Here is a 25,996-nt window from a genome sequence, read left to right as displayed (position 1 = left end):
CCCATCTTTTTAAAGTTGTTGAATTATAAGAATGACTATATCTTAAAATAAATAAATACATGTTGTAAAAATATTGAAATATGTATTTTTCTCTAAGAAATTCGATCACATAAGCAAATGTTATAATTATAAGGCGCTTGTTATGTGTATATTACTGTAGCTCAACCAATCATAATGCATGTGGTACGGTTAATGTGTAAACGAAGAGGTTAGCTCTTCTGTATCAAAAATAAAACACATAAATTGTTTGCTGCAACGTTTTTTCGATGGCGACAGTAGAACCCAAACTCATCCTTTTATTTAGTGGGAAACGCAAATCTGGAAAATATTACGTTACGTGACGGATTTGATTCACAAAAGGTGCTATTGACTGTTGGCATACTGTTCACCAATTTATCAAAGCTATAATCGCTGAATTGAATACTCTCTCAAATGTTATATTAGTTTAACAATGTGGTTCATGTATAATTTATATCAGACTAGGTCCAGGTGTATGCTGTATCTTGCGTCTCTCGGGTCCTCTCAAACAGCAATACGCACAGGTTGGTATTTCTGTACAGTTGTGCTACATCATCCTGGCCGATCCTCGGTGTGCAGGCTTGTGTTCCAGCTAATACAACACCTAATTCAGATAATCAAGGACCTTGCCTTGATGAGGTTAATCGATCAGACATTAAGTGCTGGGCAGGAACAAAAGCCTGCATGCCCAGCTGGTCTACAATACACACTACGAGTGAATGGAGGAACACTACCACTACTGTCTCCTTATATTACCCACTATGCCTACGGGACCATGGATTGGACCTGTTGGGAGCAGGTGAGTACGAGGAGAAGTACCGTGCTGACATGATCCAGTGGGGTGAGAAGCAGAGGGAGAAGGACCCAGGGTTCTTCTGTCGTGTGGCCATAAAGGCAGCCCAGCAGCCTATCTGGGTAAGATAACAAAATTCTCAATTGCCCCACTGTTATGGGGAAACATACAAGCCAAGTCCCGCCATATATGATTTATGTCAAGCGCAAGTATTTGAGTCAGGTCTTACTTGCTATTAGAAACTGACCATCTGCATATTCAGAGTTGGTGAACCTGACTAAAAAAGGCCCTACCTGATGAGCAGTTGAAGCATCATGTATTGTCCTCTACCATTATACCTTCTGTAATCTCTATTGTGCCCCAGATTGTGAGTGACACGCGACATCTGTCAGACCTGCAGTGGTTCTGGAGGAACTATCCTAGTCAATCTCGCTGTGTTCGGGTGGAGGCCTCAGAAGAGACACGGAGGGAGAGGGACTGGGAGTTCACAACAGGTGCAATACCTACACCGATAGTATTGATATGTTCTTCACTTTCGGAGAAATACAATACCTCTTCAACACCACACCCTCTCTCTCTCTGCAGGAATAGATGATGCAGTCTGAATGTGGGCTCGACCAAGGAGTAGATTTTGATTGGATAATCAAAAATGAGGGCGATGGATCACAACTGGAAGAGCAGCTTGCTACTGGGCTGCTCTCAATAGCCAAAGAGAAGGTGAAAGAGGACTGATGTGGAGGGGACATTACACAGCTGTAGGAACTTGCTGAAAGCACTTGTTGGAAAGTGTAGTTGGGTATACATTACTCTATTTTCTGTGAAAATCCTAGAACACCTTTCATACACTGAGGAGCAGCAGAAAGTGAGAATATGTAGTATTTATTTCTCTACAGTGTTCTGTACTATCAACTACGTAGCATGGCAAGAATAAAATCTGATCAAACACCCAAACATGTACGGTGTGCATATTGGCACTGACCAATATGTTAATTTACATGGATCACACACACAACTGGCAAAATAAAATAAACACTTGAGAAAAATGAAGGATACAAAGTATATTAAAAGCTGGTGCTTCCACACAGGTGTGGGTCGTGAGTTAATTAAGCAATTAAAACATCCCATCATGCTTAGGGTGATATATAAATTAGTTTGGCTAACATAGCTAGAAGAGATGTGACTGTCACATTCATCCAATAAAGTTTGACACTTGAATAGATGCCAAGGTGCATGGAAGCTTTTCTGGTGGCACAATGCCCTATTAAGACACTTTGGGGTTTCCTTTTTGGCATTTTCCTGTACTTGGTGACATTTGCCTCCTGTGTTGACATCACTAAGACCCAATATACAGATTAAGTCTGCACTTGTATAAAAGTATCATTGTGCCATGTGTAATTTTGTTTTTTTAATAGTCTTAGATAGTAAAATAGTTAACTAGGCTACGAGAAAGTATAGTTTTAGTTGTAAATAGCTAGACGATTAACTGGGAACCTGGAACATGCACATATGCTGACCCATGGTAAAATTAGTGCAATACTGCGTTACACACCCATTCAACATAATTAAAATGTACTAGACAGACATGATCAATGTTCTAATAGCAGGGTAAGTGTTCATAAAACATTTTAAAGTAGGTAGTAGTAGCAGCACCTAAATCGGAGTGGTGTCAAACTGAAGGAAAAAATAAATAAATTGGAATGTCAATACAAATCATGGTTCTTTATTTTTAAAAATTGTGTCCATTTGTGTCATGATTACAATCAAAACATTACTGGTAACAATGTTTACACCCAGGTATCGAGTGAAAAGTTCCAGTTAAACTTGATGCAATACTTTACTTTTTATTTCTTTATTAATTATAAGGTTTGCAGTTCACTTAATTTGCAGAAAAAAAATAGTTTAATAGTCTATACTGATAAGTCTAGATAATACCCTTGTGTCCCTTCTCCCAATGCTTCCATTTTGGCAGTGGAATGCGTAGTGATTGGCTGATCACACCCCTCCCCTACATCATCTTATTGGAAAAAAATAACAATTAGCCTAGAGGACTAAGGCTGCAATTGGCTAGAATATCTGCATCCAATTCTGTCTGAAGCTATAAGATGTTTATATCCCTTCAATGACCCACGACTCATTCACAATTCAATTTCCTGATCTTGGGGTGGGGGGAGTAAACTGGAAGGGTGGGGGGTGGAACAAAAACAGTTTACAGTAACTTGTGACAACGGCCCTTTTTGGAAAATGACTCCAGATAAAAACAAAAACATGTCATGCAACAAAACACTTCTCCCTTATAAGAAAAACATGTTAATCCCCCCCAGCCCATAATTGTAAATTAACACAAAATCCTTGACAAAAGGTAGCACAGTTGTGGACCCTCTGGGCATTGGCGCAGTAGAAAAGCAGTGCTTGTGTAAGGATGTTCCAGCAGAAGGTGAGTGGTTAGAGGGGGACAAGAGTTTGAGGCGATACGTTGGTAGGGCAAGTGGTTCAGATGGGGATAACAGAGGGAGAGTTAATAATCAAATGGTGGTCCCATTCCAAAAGGGAGACATGATTAGGTAAGAGTTATTACCCTCGCCACCTTCATATGTGTCCCAGTGGACACCAAATATCCCCTTAAGGGTTCTTATCAGAACAGGAGAGAAGCGCCTCAATGTATTTAAACGCTTACAGCTAACATCCAAAAAAAGACCATAGGAATGGCCTCAAACACAAATCACACACCTAAGCTGGAATGTGAATATTAGAAACCTGTGAAACACTTAAGATGTTGGTGCTTGAGTAAATGTTGCCCTTAAGACTAAAAAGAATGCTATGAAGAGGCTTCAAAAAAAAAAAAAAAGAGGGATGCTCATCAGGAGAGCATCCGCAGATACTGGGGTGGAATGTGGGAGAGGCAGTCAGACATTTGGTCTACTGGGGAGAAACGTTTGGCTAGGTGTGGACTGAAGAAAGTGCTACCGTGACCAAAAACAATTAACAACCCCCCCACTAAACAGTCAGCCAGCACAGACAGAGACAGGGCCAGAGGTGAGGGGGTGGAGCAGTAAGAGGTGGTGGTGGAGGGGCCATGCCGCAGGTCCAGTAGCCGCTCAGAAGCTGTTAAGATCCTCCAGGGTCTTGTCCAGGGTGGCGTGAATGTTGACATTCTCCTCCTTGGCGTTGGCTAGCGCATCTGTAAATCAAAACAAAGAATGAAGGTAAGCGAAGGATCCTCCTGGTGGTGAGATGAGGACGTAGGAGGCAAGACATTGAGATGTTAAATTGGTGTTTGAGTTTTGTAAGAGGTCTACTACACTATAGTGGAGCAACGCCGAGGGCTAAACTATGTCAATCCACATGACAATACCTGATAGCATCAAATCAGTACATGACTACTTTGAAAACAAGTCACATACATAACTGTCAAGGATAAACAAGGAATGAGTTCAGCTGTAGCTGACAGAAGATGTAGGACATCTATTTCTGCAACTCCACAAGACGGTATAGCACCTGGTCAAATATTGAAGTCTTAGATTTCCCCCCCCCCCCCCTTAATACTAGAAAGTGCTTCCTGGTAGTTCTAGCAGTACCTCCAAAAGGGAAACTTATTCAAATGTTATGGTTGTCTACAACTTCACTATATAGTGACAGAACCAAAAATGTAAGCTTTAATCTGTAGAATGAAACCCGGGGTGACTAAGAAATTCTATGACATAGCTTCATAATTCACAAGGTCTCCATAGAGTAAAGAGAGCCATGTTTGGTATCACCAGATAATTCCCTATTTAACTACAGTATGTCACTGAAACAAACACAGCCCGAGCGATTGTATGGCCGGATTTCTCTGACAGAGCGAGAACGTGGCAGATCACTCACACTGTTAGAACATTTAATAAAACAAGTCTGACCTGTCAGCTACACTTTTCTAGCAGCCTTTAGCAGACACCCTTATCCAGAGACACTTAACATTACACTTCAAAATCAAACTATTTACTTCAGCACATTTCAGACATGGAATGCAACGCAATGCAATGTGCTTTACAGAATAAAAAAATATAAAAGTTTAAATATTTACTACAGAAAAGATAAAAAAATATCAAATGACAACTAAAATGCACCCTAAGGAAAAGCTAAGCTAAAAATGTTTACGATCTATTTGATATGTCCACAGTTTCAGCACCCCTCAGGTTCTCTGGCAGGCTATTTCAAAGGCTGGGGGCATAATAACTAAAGGCTGCCTATCCATGCATCTTGGTCCTAGACTTTGGGATAGTTAAAAAGGCCAGTGCCAGAGGACCTGAGGGACTTACTAGGTACATTATTTAAAAGCATGTCTGACATGTATTGGGGTGAACGATGGCAGATTTGCAAACCCAATAGAACCTGAAAATGTATTCTAAAACTCAGGCAGCCAGTGCAAAGACCTTAAAACCAGGGTATTGTGTGCTCTCAGTCTCGTCTTGGTCAGTACCCGTGCTGCAGCAGTCTGTTTTGCAGTTGACCAATGGCTTTCTTGGGTAAACCAGACAGGAAAGCAATACAGTCAACTGTCAACTTAAGGTAGTGAAGTACAACAACAAGTCAGTAAAATCTTCCCTCAAAGCAGCCATCAGCAAAGTCAGTGCTAGTAAGGAAACAAGTCCAAGTGCTAGAGTAAGAAAGTAGAACAGTAGGTTTTTTATTTTGCTCGCTATGAACAGGTTTCGTTTTGTACTGCCTGCATGGGACAGCAAGTGTTACATTTACAATGGAAGTCAGAAGTTAACATACACTAAAGGTTGGAGTCATTAAAACCACTCAAGTGGTTTGAGTCATTTCAACCACTCAAGTTTCTTAACAAACTATAGTTTTGGCAAGTCAGTTAGGACATCTACTTCGTGCATGACATAAGTAACTTTTTCCCAACAATTGTTTACAGAGAGATTATTTCACTGTATCACAATTCCAGTGGGTCAGAAGCTTACATACACTTAGTTGACTGTGCTTTTAAACAGCTTGGAAAATTCCAGAAAAAATGTCATAGCTTTAGAAGCTTAGGCTAATTGATAGGCTAAATGACATAATTTGAGTCAATTGGAGGTGTACCCGTGGATGTATTTCAAGGCCTACCTTCAAACTCAGTGCCTCTTTGCTTGACATCATGGGAGAAAGCAACAGAAATCAGCCAAGACATCAGAAAAAAATAATAATTGTAGACTTCCACAAGTCTGGTTCATCCTTGGGAGCAATTTCCAAAAGCCTCAAGGTACCACGTTCATCTGTACAAACAATAGTATGCAAGTATAAACACCATGGGACCACCCAGCCATCATACCGCTCAGGAAGGAGACGCGTTCTGTCTCCTAGAGATGAACGTACTTTGGTGTGAAGTGCAAATCAATCCCAGAACAGCAAAGGACCTTGTGAAGATGCTGGAGGAAACCGGTACAAAAGTATCTATAGCCACAGTAAAATGAGTCCTATATCGACAACCTGAAAGGCCGCTCAGCAAGGAAGCCACTGCTCCAAACCTGCCATAAAAAAGCCAGACTACGGTTTGCAACTGCACATGGGGATGAAGATCGTACTTTTTGGAGAAATGTTCTCTGGTCTGATGAAACAAAAATAGAACTGTTTGGCCATAATGACCATCGTTATGGAGGAAAAAGGGGGAGGCTTGCAAGCCGAAGAACACCATCCTAACTGTGAAGCACGGGGGTGGCAGCATCATGTTGTGGGGGTGCTTTGCTGCAGGAGGGACTGGTGCACTTAAAAAAAAAAAACACGACATCATGAGGGAGGAAAATTGTGGATATTTTAAAGCAACATCAAGACATCAGTCAAAGTTAAAGCTTGATGGCAAATGGGTCTTCCAAATGGACAATGACTGCAAGCATTCTTCCAAAGTTGTGGCAAAATGGCTTAAGGACAACAAAGTCACGGTATTGGAGTGGCCATCACAAAACCCTGACCTCAATCCCATAGAAAATGTGTGGGCAGAACTGAAAAAGCATGTGCGAGCAAGGAGGCCTACAAACCTAATTCAGTTACACCAGCTCTGTCAGAAAGAATGGGCCAAAATTCACGCAACTTATTGTGGGAAGCTTGTGGAAGGCTATCCGAAACATTTAAACAATTTAAAGGCAATGCTACCAAATACTAATTGAGTTTGTAAACTTCTGACCCACTGGGAATGTGATGAAAGAAATAAACACTGAAATAATTATACTATTATTCTGACATTTCACATTCTTAAAATAACATGGTGATCCTAACTGACCTAAAACTGGGAATTTTTACAAGGATTAAATGTCCGGAACTGTGAAAAACAGTTTAAATGTATTTGGCTAAGGTGCATGTAAACTTCAACTGTATAGGACTACTTAACAGCATATTGGTTGATATGTTGGTATGGCTATTATCTCTAGGTTTCTCAACATGTAGCTTTATTTGGTATTCATCACAACTTTCGATCAGTAATTTACTAGCCAACGTTGCCTAAACTGGAGGGAGACCCATAATCTTCGCTGGCGTGAACATGAAAAATATTTAAAAGCATACTAGTAAAGTCAGATAGCAATGCATTCACTCAGCCAGCTTCTGCTTAAATTTCTGTAGCCACCTTATTTAGATGTATAACTAGCAGTAGCACAGTCATGGTGCACTAGATGGAAACAATGACTACATACTACCAGTCAAACGTTGACACATCTACTCATTCAAGGGTTTCTTTATTTTTCTACATTGTACAATAGTTGAGACATCAAAACTACGAAATAACACATATGGAATCATGTAGTAACCAAAGTGTTAAATCAAAATATATATTATTTGAGATTCTTCAAAGTAGCCACCCTTTGCACACTCCTGGCATTCTGTCAACCAGCTTCATGAGGTAGTCATGTGGAATGAGTTTCAATTAAAAACAGTTAGCTTGTTAAAAAGTTAATTTGTGGAATTTCTTTCCTTAACGCGTTTGAGCCAATCAGTTCTGTTGTGACAAGGTAGGGGTGGTATACAGAAGACAGCCCTATTTTGTAAAAGACCAAGTCCATATTATGGCAAGAACAGCTCAAATAAGCAAAGAGAAATGACAGTCCATCATTACTTTAACTTCTTATGGCTGCAGGGGCAGTATTGAGTAGCTTGGATGAAAGGTGCCCATATCAAACGGCCTGCTCCTCAGTCATAGTTACTAATAATAATAATAATAATAATAATAATAATAATAATAATAATAATAATAATAATATGCAATCATTAGCATTGGATAGAAAACACTGAAGTTCCTAAAACTGTTTGAATGACGTCTGAGAGTATAACAGAACTCATATTGGCAGGCAAAATCCTGAGTTGAAATCAAAACAGGAAGTCAGAAATCTGAGCTTGTATGTATTCAGAGTCCCCAATGAAATCCCCTTGAGATATGAATGATGTTGCACTGCTTAGGGGTTCCAATATATATTATAATAAGGCTTCTATGTTGTTGTGGGAGTGAATGAGAGCAGAATATATCAGATGTCAATCAAGCAGCCATTTTGTGATCGCACTTTTTCCTCATGGTAGTCACTTGCGTTCCATTGCTCACGAAGACAAGAAAGAATACTCCGGTTGGAACTTTATTGAAGCATTATGTTAAAAACATCCTAATGATTGAGTCAGTACTTAGTTTGAAATGTTTCTTCGACCGGTAATATCACTTTTTGTCCGATATAGCGCTGACCAGAATTAGCGTTTGGATATGTATACCAAACCCACTAACAAAAGAAGGTATTTGGACATAAATAACAGACATTTTCGAACAACAAAAACATTTGTGGACCTGGGATTCCTGGAGTGCTTTCTGATGTAGATCAAAGGTAAGGGAATATTTATAATGTAATTTCTGGTTTATTTTGACGCCATCTTTGCGGCTGTGGTGTTTTTACTTTTGAGCACCGTCTCAGATTATTTCATGCGTTTCTTTTACCATAAAGTTCTCTTAATCTGACACAGCGGTTGCATTAAGGAGGGGTATATCTATAATTCCATGTGTATAACTTGAATTATCATCTACATTTATGATTAGTATTTCTGTTGAATGATGTGGCTATGCAAAATCACTTGATGTTTTTGGAACTAGTGAATCTAACACGCCAATGTAAACTCAGATTTATTTTATATAAATATGAACTTGATCAAACAACATGCATGTATTGTGTAACATGAAGTCCTATGAGTCATCTGATGAAGATAACTCAAGGTTAGCGATTCATTTTCTTTATTTCTGGTTTTTGTGAATGCTATATTTTGCTGGAAAATGGCTGTGCTTATTGTGGTTTGGTGGAGACCTAACAATCGTTTGTAGTGCTTTGGCTGAAAAGCCTATTTGAAATTGGACACTTGTGGGATTAACGAGAAGAGCTTTAAAATTATATAAAACACATGTATGTTTTAGGAATTGTAATTATGAGATTGTGGTTTGAATTTGGTGCCCTCTATTTTCACTGGTAGTTGTCATATCGATTCCGGTATCGGGATTGCAGCCATAACAGGTTAAGACATGGTCAGTCAAGCTGGAAAATGTCAAGAACTTAAAGTGCAGTCGCAAAAACCACCAAGCCCTACGAAACTGGCTCATGAAGGCCGCCACAGTAAGGGAAAGTTTAGCGATATGCCATCCCATCTGGTTTGCACTTAGTGGGACTATCATTTGTTTTTCAACAGGACAATGACCTAACACACCACCAGGCTGTGTAAGGGCTATTTGACAAAGGAGAGTGATTGAGTGCTGCATCAGATGACCTGGCCTCCACAATCTCCCAACCTCAACCCAATTGAGATGGTTTGGGATGAGTTGGACCGCAGAGTGAAGGAAAAGCAGCCAACAAGTGCTCAGCATGTGGGAACTCCTTCAAGACTGTTGGAAAATCATTCCAGGTGAAGCTGGTTGAGAGAATGCCAAGAGTGTGCAAAGCTGTCAAGGCAAGAATCTCAAATATATTTAGATTTGTTTAACACTTTTTTGGTTACTACATGATTCCATGTGATATTTCATAGATCTGATGTCTTCTATTATCCTACAACGTAGAAAATAGTAAAAATAAAGAAACCCTGGAATGAGGTGGTGTGCCCAAACTTTTGACTGGTACATGCATGCACAGTCATCTTCTGCACATCTACCATTCCAGTGTTTAATTCCTTCGCCACCATGGCCTATTTATTGCCCTATCTCATTTGCACATACTGTATATAGGCTTTTTCTACTGTATGTTTGTTTATTCCATGTGTTGTGTCGAACTGCTTTGCTTCATCTTGGCCAGGTCGCAGTTGCAAATGAGAACTTGTTCTCATCTAGCCTACCTGGTTAAATAAAAGGTCAAATAAAAAATAAAAATGGACAAAGCTATCAATCACGTGAAAACATTAATTTCTATGAAGACTCAATAGCGCATCGAAGTCAAATGAAGTTGGTTAAGATGGCATTTCATTGAAACATGCGCAGTTTGAGCTAGTCCAGGAAGAGACGTTGCAGGCTAGCTCAGTGTTGCCCACCCATTGAGTAACTCAAGTCGAAGGCCGACCAGGGTACCCCAGGCTGCCATTAGCAACTAAATTATCCTGTGTGCAAATTTTTAACCATTTTTTGTAAAAACAGTTCAAGGACATACATCTGGTGTATTAGAAGCAATTATTGGTACCATGATTTATTATTTACACATGGGGGGGGGGGGGGGGGGGGGGGGGAGTCTTTCTCCCCTGAATGGAAACACGAATCATTTGGTAATAATTTATTTACATTGTCTACTTAAGATTGATAGGCTAAACCTATTGATTCTTGAAGGACATAACTTATGAATGCCTCGTGAGCGAGGTACAGCTGGCGTACCTCATCAGAACCCAAAATATAAGCATGTTTTATGCCATTGTTTATAAACGATGTAATTATAAATAACCATTAAAGCCTAAAAACATGGTTAAAACTATGATTTTTATATCATGGATCCTGACATCCATCACTCTCTAATATGATTCTGAAAGTGGTTGCATTTCTCCAGCCTCACCCATAATAATAATATTATTAATAATAATAATAATAATAATAATAATAATAATAATATGAATAATAATAATATGAATAATAATAATAATAATAATAATAATAACAGCCCACCACAGGAGTCGCTAGAGCGCGATGGGACAAAGACCTCCCTGCAGACCAAACCCTCCCCTAACCCGGACGACGCTGGGCCAATTGTGCACCGCCCCATGGATCTCCCGGTCGCTGCGACAGCCTGTGGACTAACCAGGATCTCTAGTGGCACAGCTAGCACTGCGATGCAGTGCCTTAGACCCCTGCGCCACTCGGGAGGTCCAGCGTCATCCCTTCACCAAAACAGTAGTGGGGTGACTAATTGTTCAAACTGCAGATGTTAAGAATAACTTTTAAAACAATTAATTCATTGGTCTTTATTTCAAAAATCTCACCAGTACCTTTATACAAAATGGCACCACTGAAGATTGTGATTTTTTGGGCTATAATTATGCTATGGTGTCAAGATAGCCTTTATTACAACCTTACGTTTGCTGTGTATTTAGTTATGGGTGTGTAATGAATTCTGTAGACTTAAGTCAACAATTACCAAGTTAATATCTTGCATTATGACAAGTCACTGCTCATGCGACTCATTTTGTGCAACCACAGGCATGTCATTGAATAGTCCATTTTAGGCATCTTGTCTAACTACTTACTGTAGCATTAGCTGTACAATGACCATGCTGCGTGTACTGACACTGTTTGGAATACCAACGCTGACTGAGCTAGTCACTATTACAGGCTTTTCTGCTTTAGTAACAAGGATGAGTCAATTTATCTACAAATAAACGTGCCGTAACGTTCCTGTTGCCAGGTCACATTAAAAATACAATATTTGCACAGTTTCAATAATAATTCACCTGCAAATCTGTTTTGAGCTTTCCTCTTTTGGGTCACTTTAGCAGACGTGACTCAGAAGGGTGAACATGTGAGAGAAAGGTAAGGGTCTGTTCCACACCTGTAATCTAGGATTACACAAACCTGGTCCTTTAGTCCAAATTCAAGAAATCTAGCCAAACATTCATTCATAACGATTTCAAGTACTTACTGTGCCCACATTAATGCTTGTGATAAAATTATTGCTCAGAATACCTCCCCCTACTCACTTATTTTCAGGGGGGGTGGGGAGTTGCTTCAGATACTGACCCACCTCTGGTGACGCAAAACCATGCCAAAAAGCATAGTGGAGTGAAACCAATGAAGCCAAGACAGTGTGGACAGCCAAAAAGCAGTGAACAGAGACTAATGCCATGGCATTCTTTTCCCCCTCTTCATTAGGTACAGAGAGACAGTCACAAATACAGAGTGTGAACATGAGTGTCAGAGCGAGCAGTGTAGTACAGATAGGAAAGGACAGGTGGAAAATAGAAAGGCAGTAACCCAGAAACTCAGCCAGCGTGTTGGCCGCAACTGGGCCAATGACAAAGGGAGATGAGAAAGGGAGAGACCGGCACTGGTGACTAGGAGGGTATGGTTCTTTCTATCTAGAAAGGAAAGGGGGGGAAAAGAGGGAGAGAGCACGCAACCGTTGTGGCAGTTCTGGCAGACTGAATTCAGGGTGTATTGGGTTTTCCAGAAATCTAACGAGTCCAATTTATCTGAAATAGAGACGGAGCAATGGCAATTTAACACTTCAAAATAATACTGACACACCATGGTTGTCATCATGGGGTGTAAACTCACAGCAAACCTGCAATCCATGCAAATCCAAAACACACCAAGCGTGACCGGAGTTAAAGGGCAACGCCACAATTTCAGCCTGGTTTTTATAATCTCCAGCACAATAACAGTGTCAACATGTGAAGGCAGCACATTTAAGTTATTCAAAATGTTCATAGAAACACGCTATTTTCACATATGTAGACACCGGTTTGGTGCTGGAGATGAATGATGTTAAAAAGTGGTGGAATTGCCCTTTAAGTGTATTACAGTAGAACCCCGGGATACTCAAACTTGTAATTGAATTAGACTGAAAGAAATCGCCCAACATACACACAAGCTGCAACCCAATAGTTCCAAATGGAATCCCTGAGCTAGACTAGTCAAAGGCATTGATATCCATAAGATAACTTGTGTCCACATTTACATGTGGATAAGTAGGCCTGTGACAGCATGTGAGCCATATCTACATAAAGTATCAGTGTTCGTGCCTTGTGTTGTGCCGTTGCCAAGGTGACAGCTCACATCCGTTACATTGCAGAAGTGGTTGAAGGGGAAAGCTCAAGGTCTGAGGAAATGTTCTACCACTGCAGATTTACTTGTAGCTACCGTATGTATGCTTGTATCTACAATGTGCCTATCCCTAGTCAAAATAAAATGGAATGTGTGCATGGGTGTAGATGCATGGAAGTGTGTGTACATGGTAGGCTATGCCTCAATACATTTTCCAGCACAAACAGCCAAAGGCTACCAGAGCACAATCCACTACAATAGTTCCCTAGCAACTCAACTTGAGCCATCCTCTTATGGACAGTCTGCATACTGTTACTGAATCATACTGTTATTAACACACGATAGCACACTCCAGTTCAACCCACACCACAACAGGCATCTAAATTAGTATTTACTTGGAGGTCATGTCATTGAGGGCATGGTCCAACTCCTCACTAATGGCTTTGTACTTCAATTTCTGTGCATAGAGCTCATCTGTTGGCGCACAGAGGGGAGAGGAGAGATGTACACCAAGGAGGGATGGAGAGCAAGACAATGCCAGAGGGCACAAGCAGGAGAGTACAGTTTATAACACCTTATAACTGTACTGTGAACTGCAACAATATGGCGAGTGAGAGTCCTACCTTCAAGGTCATCAATGGTCTTTTCCAGTTTGGCCACTGACCTCTCAGCAAACTCAGCACGGGTTTCAGCCTATGGGAAAGTAACACAAGTTTATTAAACCCCCCACCACAGCAATACAGGCACATATCACAGCATCAGTCATCCATTCAGAGCTTCATGATAGACGTTTCCGGGGAATCTCACCTCTTTGAGTTTGTCGGTCAGGATCTTGATCTCCTCCTCGTACTTGTCCTCTTTCTGGGAGTACTGTAGGGGACAAAAGGGGAGGAAGAAAAGCCAATCAGAATCACACGTTGGGAACACTAGGGAGTCCTCAGGCGTATTCAGGACAGCACAACAGAGCGTTCACATAGAACAGCCAGGATTCTTGTGTCATGTAGTAGAAAGAGTCGAATCAACGCTGCACATTAGTGGAGCCAGAGCGACAAGAAAATTACAAAGCTTAAAACAATAATTCAAATGTGTTTTCAGCTATCAGAGGTAGCCGGTAGGCTAGGACTTACAACAGCACTCCATTTACCTGTCTCTTTCCACCTCTTTATTTAACTAGGCAAGTCAGTTAAGAACAAATTCTTATTTACAATTACGGCCTACCCTGGCCAAAACCTAACAACGCCGGGCCAATTGTGCGCAGCCCTATGGGACTCCGAATCACGGATGGTTGTGATACAGCTTGGAATCGAACCAGGGTCTGTAGTGACGCCTCTAGCACTGAGATGCAGTGCCTTTGACCACTGCGCCATTTGGAAGCCTCTAGCAGATGTGTGCTGTGATATATACACACTATATATATATATATATATATATACACACACACTTTTTTTAAAATAAGAGGGTGGTGGGGCAACATCTGCGACTAATGAGAAACAGATACTGACCTGCAAAGAAACCCCCTGGGAAGTGGGTTGGCCTACAATTAGGAGAAACTGATACTTATTATTCCTCATCTCTTTTGAGTACTCAGTCTGGTCAAAAGCTTTTAAATGTGGCTGCTGTACGAGTTTGTGATCGAAACTCCACAGACAGAAGGGGTAACCCAGACATGTCACAGGGATATCCGTTTAGAATGTTCTCACCACAAAATATGGTGGCGAGAGGAAGTCCAGTCACGGGCAGTGAGGATGGAACTAGGTAAAGCTGGGCTGACATTTCAGTCCCCAAATCTAGAATATGTTAAAGACAGTGCACTAAGTTTGACTGACACTTTGCCAAAATTTTTATTTTTTTTAATTGCATTGTTTAGGAGTGCAAGGTCGAATTGAGTTTGTGCACACACGCACTTCAGCGAAGGCGTTCCCTATTGGAAATATGCTTCAACGCACCAATAGGAACTCGCTAGCTCGTGCTTGGCCTACCTCCTTGCTCGTTCTACCCACTATGCTTAATTTGCTCCCACTGTAAACGACACAGATGAACTATCTTGGGTTAGTTATAAATATCTTCACTACCACCTTTGTGCGGACTGAGCTGCAACAGTGCAGTGGGAAGGCATGGGCTCATCAAGCTTTTGAGAGAATGAGGGAGAGGTGTGTAGACTGAGTGTGACTCAACATGCCCGGGGAGTTGAGATAGAAAAACGGTCCATTAGTGCAGTTTCAATGTAGCTAGAGTTTGGGTGGGAGAAGAATGAAAACAAAACCGGCTTCTCTCGTCGGATGACATCATTGGCAGACACTCGTTTGGCAATGGGAGTTTGCTGTAAAGGCCTCTCTCTGAGCTGCAGAGCACGGGTGTAGTGCAGTACAGTATCATCACCCTGGGGGGGGGTACGGGAGGAGGGGGTATGCATTCTTGCAGCTGCAAAGTCAGGGTGTGGCCTCTAATCTAGAAGTGTTTAAGGATTACACCACAGCAGACAACCACCATGCAGACTCCCCCCTGAAACATCCTAGTTAGAACTAGAGGTCGACCGATTAAATCGGAATAGCCGATTAATTAGGGCCGAGTTCAAGTTTTCATAACAATCGGAAAGCGGTATTTTTGGGAGCCATTTTTTTTACACCTTTATTTAACTAGGCAAGTCAGTTGAGAACACATTCTTATTTTCAATGGCGGCCTAGGAACAGTGGGTTAACTTCCTCGTTAGGGGCAGAAAAACAGATTTTCACCGTGTCAGCTCGAAGGATCTATCTTGCAACCTTAACTATTCCAACGCAATAACAACTTGCCTCTCGTTGCACTCCACTTGGAGACTGCCTGTTACGCATATGCAGTAAGCAAAGGTAAATTGCTAGCCAGCATTAAACTTATCTTATAAAAAACAATCATAATCACTAGTTAACTACACATAGTTGATGATATTACTAGATATTATCTAGCATATCCTGTGTTGCATATAATCTGACTGAGCATACAAGCATCTGACTGAGCGGTAGTAGGCAGAAGCAGGCGCGAAAACATTCATTCAAACAGCACTTTCGTGCGTTTTGCCAGCAGCTCTTCGTTGTGCGTCAAGCATTGCGCTGTTTATGACTTCAAGCCTATCAACTCCCGAGATGAGGCTGGTGTGACTGAAGTGAAATGGCTGGCTAGTTAGTGCGTGCTAATTGCTTTTCAAACTTCACTCGCTCTGAGCCTTGGGGTGGTTGTTTCACTTGCTCTGCATGGGTAACACTGCTTTGATGTGGTGGCTGTTGTCGTTGTGTTGCTGGTTCAAGCCCAGGGGAGGAGCGAGGAGAGGAACGGAAGCTATACTGTTACACTGGCAACACAAATGCCTAGAAGAACATCCAATAGTCAAAGGTTAATGAAATACAAATGGTAGAGGGAAATAGTCCTATAATAACTACAACCTAAAACTTCTTACCTGGGAATATTGAAGACTCATGTTAAAAGGAACCACCAGCTTTCATATGTTCTCATGTTCTGAGCAAGGAACTGAAACGTTAGCTTTCTTACATAGCACATATTGCACTTTTACTTTCTTCAACACTTTTGTTTTTGCATTATTTAAACCAAATTGAACATGTTTCATTATCTATTTGAGGCTAAATAGATTTTATTGATGTATTATATCAACTTAAAATAAGTGTTCATTCAGTATTGTTGTAATTGTCATTATTACAAATATATATATTTTTTATATCGGCCGATTAACAGTATCGTCTTTTTTGGTCCTCCAATAAAATCGGTATTAAAAAAATCATAATCGGTCGACCTCTAGTTAGAACCAGTCCTGGGCCTCTTCAGATGAGAGGAGTGAGTTTTCAGGATGGAGGAAAGAGTCCCTGGTGAGCTGGTTTTGATGCCTGCTTGTATGTACTTCCTCGTTCCACCTTTTAAATGGCAACAGGAGAGAACATCTGTGTGTCTGAAACATGGGGCTGGAATTTCCTCGGGGTTGGCAAGCCTTCTAGAGCCATTAGAGTACTTGTCTCTCTACATTCCAGACAATCTAATGTCTAACTTCGTTGTTGCCTGGGAATTTGTGATGCTGGCAGTTTGATTGGTCAGTTCATCCAAACAGAGATCAGCTTATGTTACAGATCACGTGGTTACATGAGCAGGAACCAAACCAAGTTCTGGGGGGGGGGGGGATGTCTGAAACTAAACTGACTTTCTGAGGCTGTGGGTGGGACGCAAACCCAGACACTGTTACAAGGCAAACAGGTCTGCCTCTACTTTGATAAATGAATTAAGTTGATTACACATGACATTTTGGACTAAAGTCAAGCATTATGTAGCATATACCAGTACACATGCTTTTTAAAACTTTACAGAATTCTTAAAAAGGACACCAAACACTTCAAATTCAGGTTATGCACAACATCCAGGGTTATGGTAATCATATTGTAGTTAAAGAAATTCACCAGCAACTCATTTCAGATCAATAAGGCTTTGGAGGGTTTTAGGTAGTCAATGGACCTGTAGTTGTCTCCAGGACTGGCCTGGGTGCAGTTACATTCAGTTCAAAAAGCATGCAGGGTTTCCCCTCCCTCCCTCCTACCTTCTCAGCTTGGGCTTCCAGGGACTTTAAGTTATTGCTGACATTTTTCAGCTCCTCCTCCAACTCGGCACATTTGCTGCAGTATTTAGTTTTTTTTGCAGTTCATTTGGGGTTTTGGCAGGGTTTGGGAATAGGGGGATGAGGAAGAGGGAGTGAGGGAAATGAGGACAAAGGTCAATGGATAAGGTGAGGGGCAAGGAAAAGACATGTAACAATGAACAAGGGAATTAGATGGTGGGGGTAGAGACAACAGACGGAGAGATTTACAAAGAAAAACAAGGAGAGAAAGGCATGGACTTGAACCTCGGAATGGGACCCAGACCACGGCCATTCTGCTAAACTAAATCATATCTCAACAATACAAAACACACTTATACAAATCCCTGATAAACCAAAGGAAAATGTTTGTGGTCAAATACTCTTACTAAACTTGGATTATGGAGCGCCTGTAGGTCGGGTAAAATCATGCAGAGCGTTTGAGAGAGAAGGAGAAGTGAAAAGGAGCACACACGAGAAGGGGAAAGGATCGCGGAGGCAGCAGCTATACAATTACAGCAGTCAGTCGTGCAGCCAGATAAACGTGGGACTTTATGTTAGCGAGGGTAGGAGGACTGCAAATCCCTGTGTGCATTCCTGGTCCACATAACCTTCTGAACCTGGTTTATGTTTATGGACGCCTATAATGAAGACCCCAGTCAGACCCGTCGAGGGTCCCCGTAAGGCACCATTGTGTCCTGTAGTTGGTAAGAACAGGGAGAAAGGGGGGGTGGTACCTTGTCCTCAGAGGCCTGCAGGCTCTTCAGTGACTGGTCGAAACCCCTCAGCTGCTCCTCCAACCTCCGGGCGTTGCTATTAGTGAGTGGGAAGGGGTTGGGGGGGGTCACATGACACGGAAGCGCATGCAGAAAAAGAGAAGGCCAAGATAGAGGGGAAAGAGAAAATGGTAACCGACATGTCGGTATGGTAAACCCAGGACACACAACAGGCACATACATACGGGGAGAGAACAGATTGGATATTGTCATGGTACTGTTACGGCATTTCCATTTTTACACTAATGATAGTGTGCTAGTCCAAGTTAGTGCTAGCAGACATTTGAATACATATTTCCTATTACAGCTATACTACAGGTAATTGCAAAAGTAACAGTATCCTTCGGTTGCATAGTAAAGACACCTCCAGTTTAACGTTTAGTAACAAATCTTCAAAACATGTAAAAGTTTTATTTTTATTTTTTTTAAGTGACATAAGTGGGTGTGCAGTTCCTACTGTGACGAGAGTGAATGCGTCGTGCAGTCAGGCAAAGCCGTGTTGAGGCCAGTTAAGTAACGCCATGCAAAAGGTGTGGCTGAAACACATTGTGGCTTTAAACTTACTTCTGCAGTGTAAAAGTGATGGAACCGGTGGGTGTTTTTATGTGTTCTGCTACAAGCTTAAGCAGATGCAGTGTAAGACTGTAGCGGAGAGGTACAGGGAGATTGATTAAGTATGTGAGAAAGCGACTCACCCCTCGGCCAGCTCCGCCCTCTCCTCTGTACGCTCCAGATCACCCTCAATGATCACCAGCTTACGAGCCACCTGTAAGGGTAGAGGCAGAGAGCAAAGGAAGTAAACATTTGATAAGAGCAAGAGAATGAGAGAACGAAAGTGGTGATGCACAGTCCAAGACTTCTTCAGAAGCCACACCAGAGCCTTGTTCTACATGTGACCGTGTTTTTGTTGGGGGGGGGGGGGGCTCTGATCAGCTCACCTCCTCATACTTGCGGTCGGCCTCCTCAGCGATGTGCTTGGCCTCCTTCAGCTGGATCTCCTGCACCTCCATCTTCTCCTCATCCTTGGAAGCCCTATTCTCAATCACCTTCATACCCCTAAGGTAGAGAGAGGTAGAGAGAAGGCAAGGAATGAGTGTCAAAAAAGTGTTTTGGCCTTAATTACCATATTACACAGTGTACTGCAGGCCTTGGCATTCGGCACAAGAAATACTGAAGGGGAAAAACAGGTGAGCACATCTCTCTGTATAGTCTGGTGGCAAACTACCTCCACAGCTCTCTTCTGCTGATAAGTGGTGTCAGGACCCTATAATGCAGGCCAGATCCAAGGGGCACTGATACAAAGATGTCAGGGGGCAGTGTGTATGTGAGAAAGTATCCTAGCATATATAGACAAACCTAGCATATATGGACAAATTATCCACAGGGTACACCCTCAAATAGGCTAATTCCAGCTCACACCCACCAATGACCTTGTCCCACAACAGGAAGTGGCGTGACCCGGTGAAGACTGAGAACACCGCCCCACCTCCATCCCTTCAAAACACACACACACCTCTCGCTCTCATCTGCAGCTTTCTCTGCCTCCTCCAGTTTCTGCAGAGCAGTGGCCAGTCTCTCCTGGGCCCTGTCCAACTCCTCCTCAACCAGCTGGATACGCCTGTTCAGAGAGGCCACCTCAGCCTCGGCCTGGATGTGGACAGAGGTTATTATTGTACACCATAAGCTCACAAATGCCATTTGAGACACCTCTTCCAACACAGACAACACATCATGACATACCGGTACCTTTAAATGATAAGGACATATTTCACACCACCTCAGCCTTTGATATAGAGAAGGATTACAGATGTGGCCTACAATCACATAACACTGGTAGTGTGAGAATTACTATGACATAACAACCGGCAGTTACACTCAGACACACACAGGCCTGTTAAAGGATACACCTCTCCCGCAGCCTGGATGTGTGGGTGAGAGAGAGAAAGCAGCACTCTCGACGGAACTGGAACAGAGCTGGGAAAGTGTGTGCTCGCAGAGTCTTTGTAATGGACACCAACCAGTCACATTTCATCACCATAAGAGTTGGATACACTAAACGCACACAGCAAATCTCAGACTGATGTGCTGGTGTATGGGTTAGACATGCCAGTGGTCTCCATGGCCATGAATGGCACTAATTAGGCACACCAGCCTAGATGACTGTGCTGCCTACCCTGGGTGGGTCGGGTATGGAAAAACAAGGGAGAGAGAGAAAATGCACTGAGACGGATGAGGGAAAGGTTAAAGCACTTGGAGTGAATAAATGTTTTAGTGCCTTGTAGAGAGTAGCCTGGCTATTCTCACTCTCCATGCCTTGGAACAGGAATAATGCGGTGTCAGAGAAATAGCAAGCGGAAGACAAAGAGCAGTGAGAGAAGGATAGAAGGCTTACTAAGCCTTAGATAGCCACAACCAGATGGCCAGATCAGAAGATGGACCAGAAGGAGGCCAACACTGACACAGCTCAGTATATACTGTGAAGCACATTGAGGATTAGGACTGTCTGTTACTTGTAGTACCTCCATGTTCAGTTGCTAAATTGTATGCATGTACCATCTAGTAAATATGGATGAGACAAATCATAAATGGGTAAAGCGTTTGACTGACTATAGAGCTGGGCACCATGATGCTGCTGCCACTATGTTTACAAATACTGGCCAGGGGACGCTAGCATGACGGCCATGGAATCATGTCTGCAAAGAGTATCAGAACCATTTAGGTTGAAACCACAAGCTCTCCTCTATGGCTTTGGGTAAGACCACATGTCAGATGAACACCATGTAAATATAACGCTGCAATATTGAGACAGACCAAACTGAAAACAGAAGGGGAGCATTAAGCAATGAAAGCACAGCACCTTTCAGATGTAGATGTATACGGCAACCCTTAACTACCCCTACTACACACACACAACCACAGGCAACCTGCTGTGGCTGCATGAAAGAACGACTTCGGAGCAGTCAAACCGGTTGCCATGGCACTGGCATGCAAGTGTTTGACAGCCTTCACGAGAAATGGGCCTCTCGCCAACGTAGGCCAGCACCATAGAGATATGCAAATCGGCACCCCCCTCACACCCTGAAATAGCTTTCTGTCACCAAAGACAAGAGTGCTATTAGTTAGCTTCTTCCGGTCTGACCAAGCACATTCTGGAGGTGGTATTTTGCAGCCATGGTTCCTAGATTATTGGAAGTGAGGAGCATGCGTATGCACCTTCAAATTCCTCTATGGAGAACGCTGTAGCGCAGAGACATTTCAGCTCTAGACTTGAGAATGAGGCGTCTAGTTAGCTTGGTGGTGTTTAGTGTTTGTACACCTTATGACCAAGATGCAACATGATCCAAGTCTTCAGAGTAGCGCATGTAGAAGAATAGTAGCATTTCTGAATACTGTTGACTTCCAGAAGGCTGAGTCAGACAGGTGGAATGATACAACAACTCCTCCAGACTAGGCCCGATTATTTATTCTGTGGGAGAAGGGCCAAACATTCATTGTCAGGTTGTCTTCCTCTAGGTAAGACACATGCGACTCATAACCAACATCTTTTTTTAGTCATCAGTTGTCATTTCCTCTGACAGCAGTGGCAAAAAAAGCCCCACCACAATCAGTTGGCAACCACACTTCCTGTGCACCATAATAGAATGACTCCACGGGAGCCTCACGCTCTGTCTCACCCGCTTTCAACGCGGGCCTCTGTGTAACACTTGTGTACCTCCTTGAAAAAGACACCGAGCACATAGTGAAAGCATGCGTGTCTTGTAGGAGTTTTATCATGGGATGAAAGGAGAAAACAGACATGCTTGTATCATCTGCGTGTGACCAAATTAACCATAGAATTACAACTGGGGCCTGGGCCAAAGTAGTGCGCCATAAAACCGCAATACATGTTGCACTGTGTGGCAACCCAGGCGCTTACATCACTAGCTACTAGTGAGCTTAGAGAGGAGGAATTTGGCAAGTTGAGGGCCAAGCCTAGGAGGCAAACATTTGAAATCCCAGTGAATGGGGAAATACAGGGACAACTGAAATACAAACTATTTAAAGCATTTGACCAACATTCATCTTGGAAATAGCATTGCACAAATAAAACATCCATTCAATGAAAGACTAAGACCTTAGGGAACAATTATTCTTAAGATAATTGGAAATGCAGGACATCCATAGAGATGGACCAAGGACCCATCTTTGTCTCTGTGCCATGCTGCATCTGCGACAGCAAGGGCTGCGCCATAGACGTGTTGGTTGTTTTAATAGAGTTACCAACTATCCCGTATTAGCCGGGATGTCCCTTATATTGGGCTAAATTGCTTTGTCCCATACGGGACCTCCCTTGTCCCGTATATTCATCCAATCACAGTATAGCGTAAACAAGCCAAATCCTGCTAAGTAATTTGTTGTTGTTCAGTCAGTTTGGCATAAAGGAAATATGGATAACCCTGCAATAAAAAAAGTGCCACTACAACAAATGGGAAGCAAAAAAAAAGTGGGTTAAGCCCGTCTGTGGTGACTTGAAAGCTCTCTCTACTTTATGCCGTCGGGAATTCTCAATTGGCCATGGAGGGGAGAATGACCTAACTCAGCATGCATCCACAGAAATGCACAAGGCGGCCACACTTGCTAGCAATATCGGTGCATTCTTCGTGGCGTCTAATGCGGAAAAAGACAAAAATCGCAGCAAGTGAAACCTTGCATCTGTACCATACGGTTAAACACAGACTCAACTACAACCGCACCGGCTGTCTTGTTAAGCTTAGCGGTGTTTTGTTTCATGACTCAAATGTTTTGAAAATGCACTTGAGAAGAACAAAAACTGAGATTATTACAATGAATGTTTTAGGACCAAAGACTGCAGGATATTTTGGATGATCTGTCCCCGACCAAAGGTGAGCCAGTGTATTTCTCAGTGATGCCTCAAACAAGAGAAATAGAAAAATGTTTCCAGTGTGCGTGAGAATCTGATGGAGTGCAGTGCAAGTTACTTGACTTTTATGAAGACAGTGATGAAACTGCAAATGGCTTACATCAAGCTCTGATGAACTGTCTGGAAAAACATGAACTGGATATTAGACATCACAGCCTACGCAGAAGACAATGCCAATGTCAACTAGAGGAAGTCCAAAATGAAGATGATTCAGCAGAAACAGGACAGATTTTTTGAATACCAGACCAAGCAGCTGATGGGACAAACAATTGTCAGCACCAAGGTCCAAACAGCAAAAGGACTTTATGAAGTTCTATGACACTGTCATTACATACATTGACAAGTGGTTTGATTTCTCACCAGAAGATGTAATGGTGAAACTGAAACCGATCTGCTTCTATGAGGAGCTCTCCTTCACTGACCTGGAGCGTAGTGGTTGCCCTCAAAATGACAGACAGTCAGTATGGACCAACTATAAAGAGTTTTGTGCTAGCTGGGAGGAAATACACAAAGCCAGTAAGGACACCACATAATCCACCAGTGAGAAGTGGGTGGCAGTTTTCCAAAACCTAGGGAAAGCCAACTTAATCAACATGTTCAGGATTGTCTCATTTGTCCTCGGTGTGCCAGGCTCAAATGCCTTTGTAGAGCAAACTTTCTCTCTGATGACCATTAAATGGTCAGACTCAAGAAACAGATGCTGCACAGACCTGATCAAAAATGAACTTCAAATATCTGTGAACTGTGACTTGTCATGTAAGGACTTCTGTCTATGCAAAAAGACAGCTTTGATCAGTCAAGAGCATCAAAAAATATCCATGGAAAAATGCAGACTTGGTGAGTGACTCATGCCCCTCTTCCGCATTTGAAATGTTATTTCTTGCTGTAAAGGTCCAAATTGTGATTTCTTTGATAATTTAGTTTGATGTTTAGTCAAAAGTTTACATAATGATACAGTTTTAGTAAAGATATAGACTAAATGGAATATAATTTGAATAAGAACATACACTATATTCATTCACACACCATACCCACACCGCCGTGGCACCTGCACGCCACCCTTCGTCCCTTAATTGGTAGTGTGAAAGGTTGCAACCCTAGTTTACTAACAAAATTGTAAATAATTATTTGTTATTAAAAAACTTTAACTAGGCAAGTCAATTATGCATCTATTGAAACCAAATCCACTTTGTCACTTTTCTTCTTGTCTTGAAAAAAAAATGGAAAACTAATAGTGGTGGTTACCGCCACCTGTAGTGCTGGAGTCCTGAACCAAATATTGTCTCATTCATTTATTTATTGTGGCCTCTAGATGTCTGTTATAGATTAAAGACATTTACAAACCATAACACCCAATTTGAATACAATGTGCTGATCATTAGCTGATTTCTCACAACCCATAGGAAACCCCACCCAGTTGACTACTTTAAAATTGACACAATGGCCATGCTAAAACTGGTTATATCCACGATGAGTCTACTCTATGAAGACGCCCAACTCCAGCTAGCTGATTTAGCAGGAATTTGTCACATTTCTTTCACCTCCAATGAGGCTATTGGACTGCATTGTCGGAACTAGAAGCACAAGCATTTCGCTACACTCGCATTAACATCTGCTAACCATGTGTATGTGACAAATAAAATTAGATTTGACTTGGACTGAGCCAGCTGAAGAAACCCGACAAAAATAGGTGCTAACGGTAGCTATCCAGGCAACTGGCTATGGGGTTCAGTTCAAACGGTACTGTAAAGTTGCCATAGAATCACAAATCAATGCATCTAGCTACCTAGCTAAAACCTGTACCTAGCAACTGGATTATTCAAGGCCTAACGTTGGCAGACGCCGGAAGGTTATGTCAACATTACCTGTTCCCTTGACCGCTTCTCCTCTTCAACCTGTCTTTGCAAAGTCTCAGCTCTTTCCTCGGCTTCATCCGCCTGTTGCTGCAAAACTTTAATTTTTCGCTTCACTGCCTCGATGCTATTGGCCATTTTCTGACGTTGATTTTGTTTGCTAGCTAACTTGCAACGATTGAAAACGCGTTTCTATTAACTAGCTCGTGCAGGATGCTAACGTTAGTCGTTCCAGTTGGATTGGTTGCAAGCTGGCAAACGTCGTTCCCGGTGCGATGTTTTCACGAACAGACAAACCAACGCCCCGCCAACGAGTCCAAACTGGAAATTAGAACAGAGCTTTGTTGCTTTGTTTCTTTCAAATCTAACGTTACTCAACACTGTAGAAAGTCAGCTTATAGTCTAAATGAATTCTTACCGGCAGACAAATGTAATGTGCATAAAAAACTTAACTCACGTAGTTCAATTGATAACTATACCGAATTAATCAATTAGACTAGCCTAAAAACTGTAAACCAAAGTTTTCACCTCGATGTGTCGATGGACAGACAGCGTCGTTAGCTAGCTAGCGGCTAAAATAAATGCTATAGGTTCGAAAGGCAGTTTCAACAAGGTGAATACAAGTAGGATTTTCCTTTTAAGCTAAATGTATGGACGGTGGTTCCAGTTGTCTATTGAAAATGAATACTGAAATTCCTAAGAATTTGGAGAAAAGCTGTGCAAAGAAGACGGTTCTCTCTCCCTCCACTGCTCAGTTGCCTCGTTCTCTTCCTTATTTCAGCAGACAGCACGCTTCCGGTCTACTCCGCCCTGTCAAA

The 25,996-nt window shown here is 42.1% G+C and overlaps 1 protein-coding gene and 1 pseudogene across 6 annotated transcripts; one reads left to right on the top strand and one right to left on the bottom strand.

The window, feature by feature from the left end:
• The first annotated feature begins 156 nt into the window (after nucleotides 1-156).
• On the top strand, nucleotides 157-3,652 carry LOC110486577 (annotated as a pseudogene). The gene is made up of 4 exons (XR_005036221.1): nucleotides 157-360; nucleotides 479-933; nucleotides 1,176-1,305; nucleotides 1,397-3,652. The product of XR_005036221.1 is annotated as a phosphomevalonate kinase-like (transcript).
• LOC110486570 (tropomyosin alpha-4 chain) lies at nucleotides 2,516-25,996 on the bottom strand. 5 transcript variants are annotated; one of them, XM_036945254.1, is made up of 9 exons: nucleotides 25,191-25,996; nucleotides 19,918-20,051; nucleotides 19,343-19,460; nucleotides 19,100-19,170; nucleotides 17,593-17,668; nucleotides 13,830-13,892; nucleotides 13,646-13,715; nucleotides 13,418-13,496; nucleotides 2,516-3,989 (listed from the first exon to the last, which is right to left on the bottom strand). In XM_036945254.1, exons 1-9 carry the CDS (start codon nucleotides 25,314-25,316, stop codon nucleotides 3,917-3,919), a joined length of 810 nt encoding a protein of 269 aa, XP_036801149.1. In that variant the 5' UTR covers nucleotides 25,317-25,996; the 3' UTR covers nucleotides 2,516-3,916. The 5 variants fall into 5 exon arrangements, with proteins under 5 accessions (XP_036801149.1, XP_036801145.1, XP_036801173.1 ...); XM_036945250.1 differs by lacking the exon at nucleotides 17,593-17,668 and adding an exon at nucleotides 18,366-18,441 and having other exon boundaries at nucleotides 25,191-25,995; XM_036945269.1 differs by lacking the exons at nucleotides 2,516-3,989; nucleotides 17,593-17,668 and adding exons at nucleotides 12,430-12,448; nucleotides 18,366-18,441 and having other exon boundaries at nucleotides 25,191-25,994.

The sequence above is a fragment of the Oncorhynchus mykiss genome, chromosome 2 (assembly GCF_013265735.2).
Source record: "Oncorhynchus mykiss isolate Arlee chromosome 2, USDA_OmykA_1.1, whole genome shotgun sequence".
Classification (NCBI taxonomy): Eukaryota; Metazoa; Chordata; class Actinopteri; order Salmoniformes; family Salmonidae; genus Oncorhynchus; species Oncorhynchus mykiss.
The sequence above is the reverse complement of the archived record's forward strand: the minus strand, read 5'-3'. Positions and strand labels throughout refer to the sequence as shown.

Excerpts from the sequence above, each read along its gene's own strand:
- LOC110486570 (XM_036945254.1), bottom strand. The coding sequence starts at position 25,316 with ATGGCCAATAGCATCGAGGCAGTGAAGCGAAAAATTAAAGTTTTGCAG. Across the intron at positions 20,052-25,190 it reads AGAAGCGGTCAAGGGAACAG|GCCGAGGCTGAGGTGGCCTC; the intron begins GTAATGTTGACA and ends GTCCACATCCAG. Across the intron at positions 17,669-19,099 it reads AGGGCGGAGCTGGCCGAGGG|CAAATGTGCCGAGTTGGAGG; the intron begins GTGAGTCGCTTT and ends TAAATACTGCAG.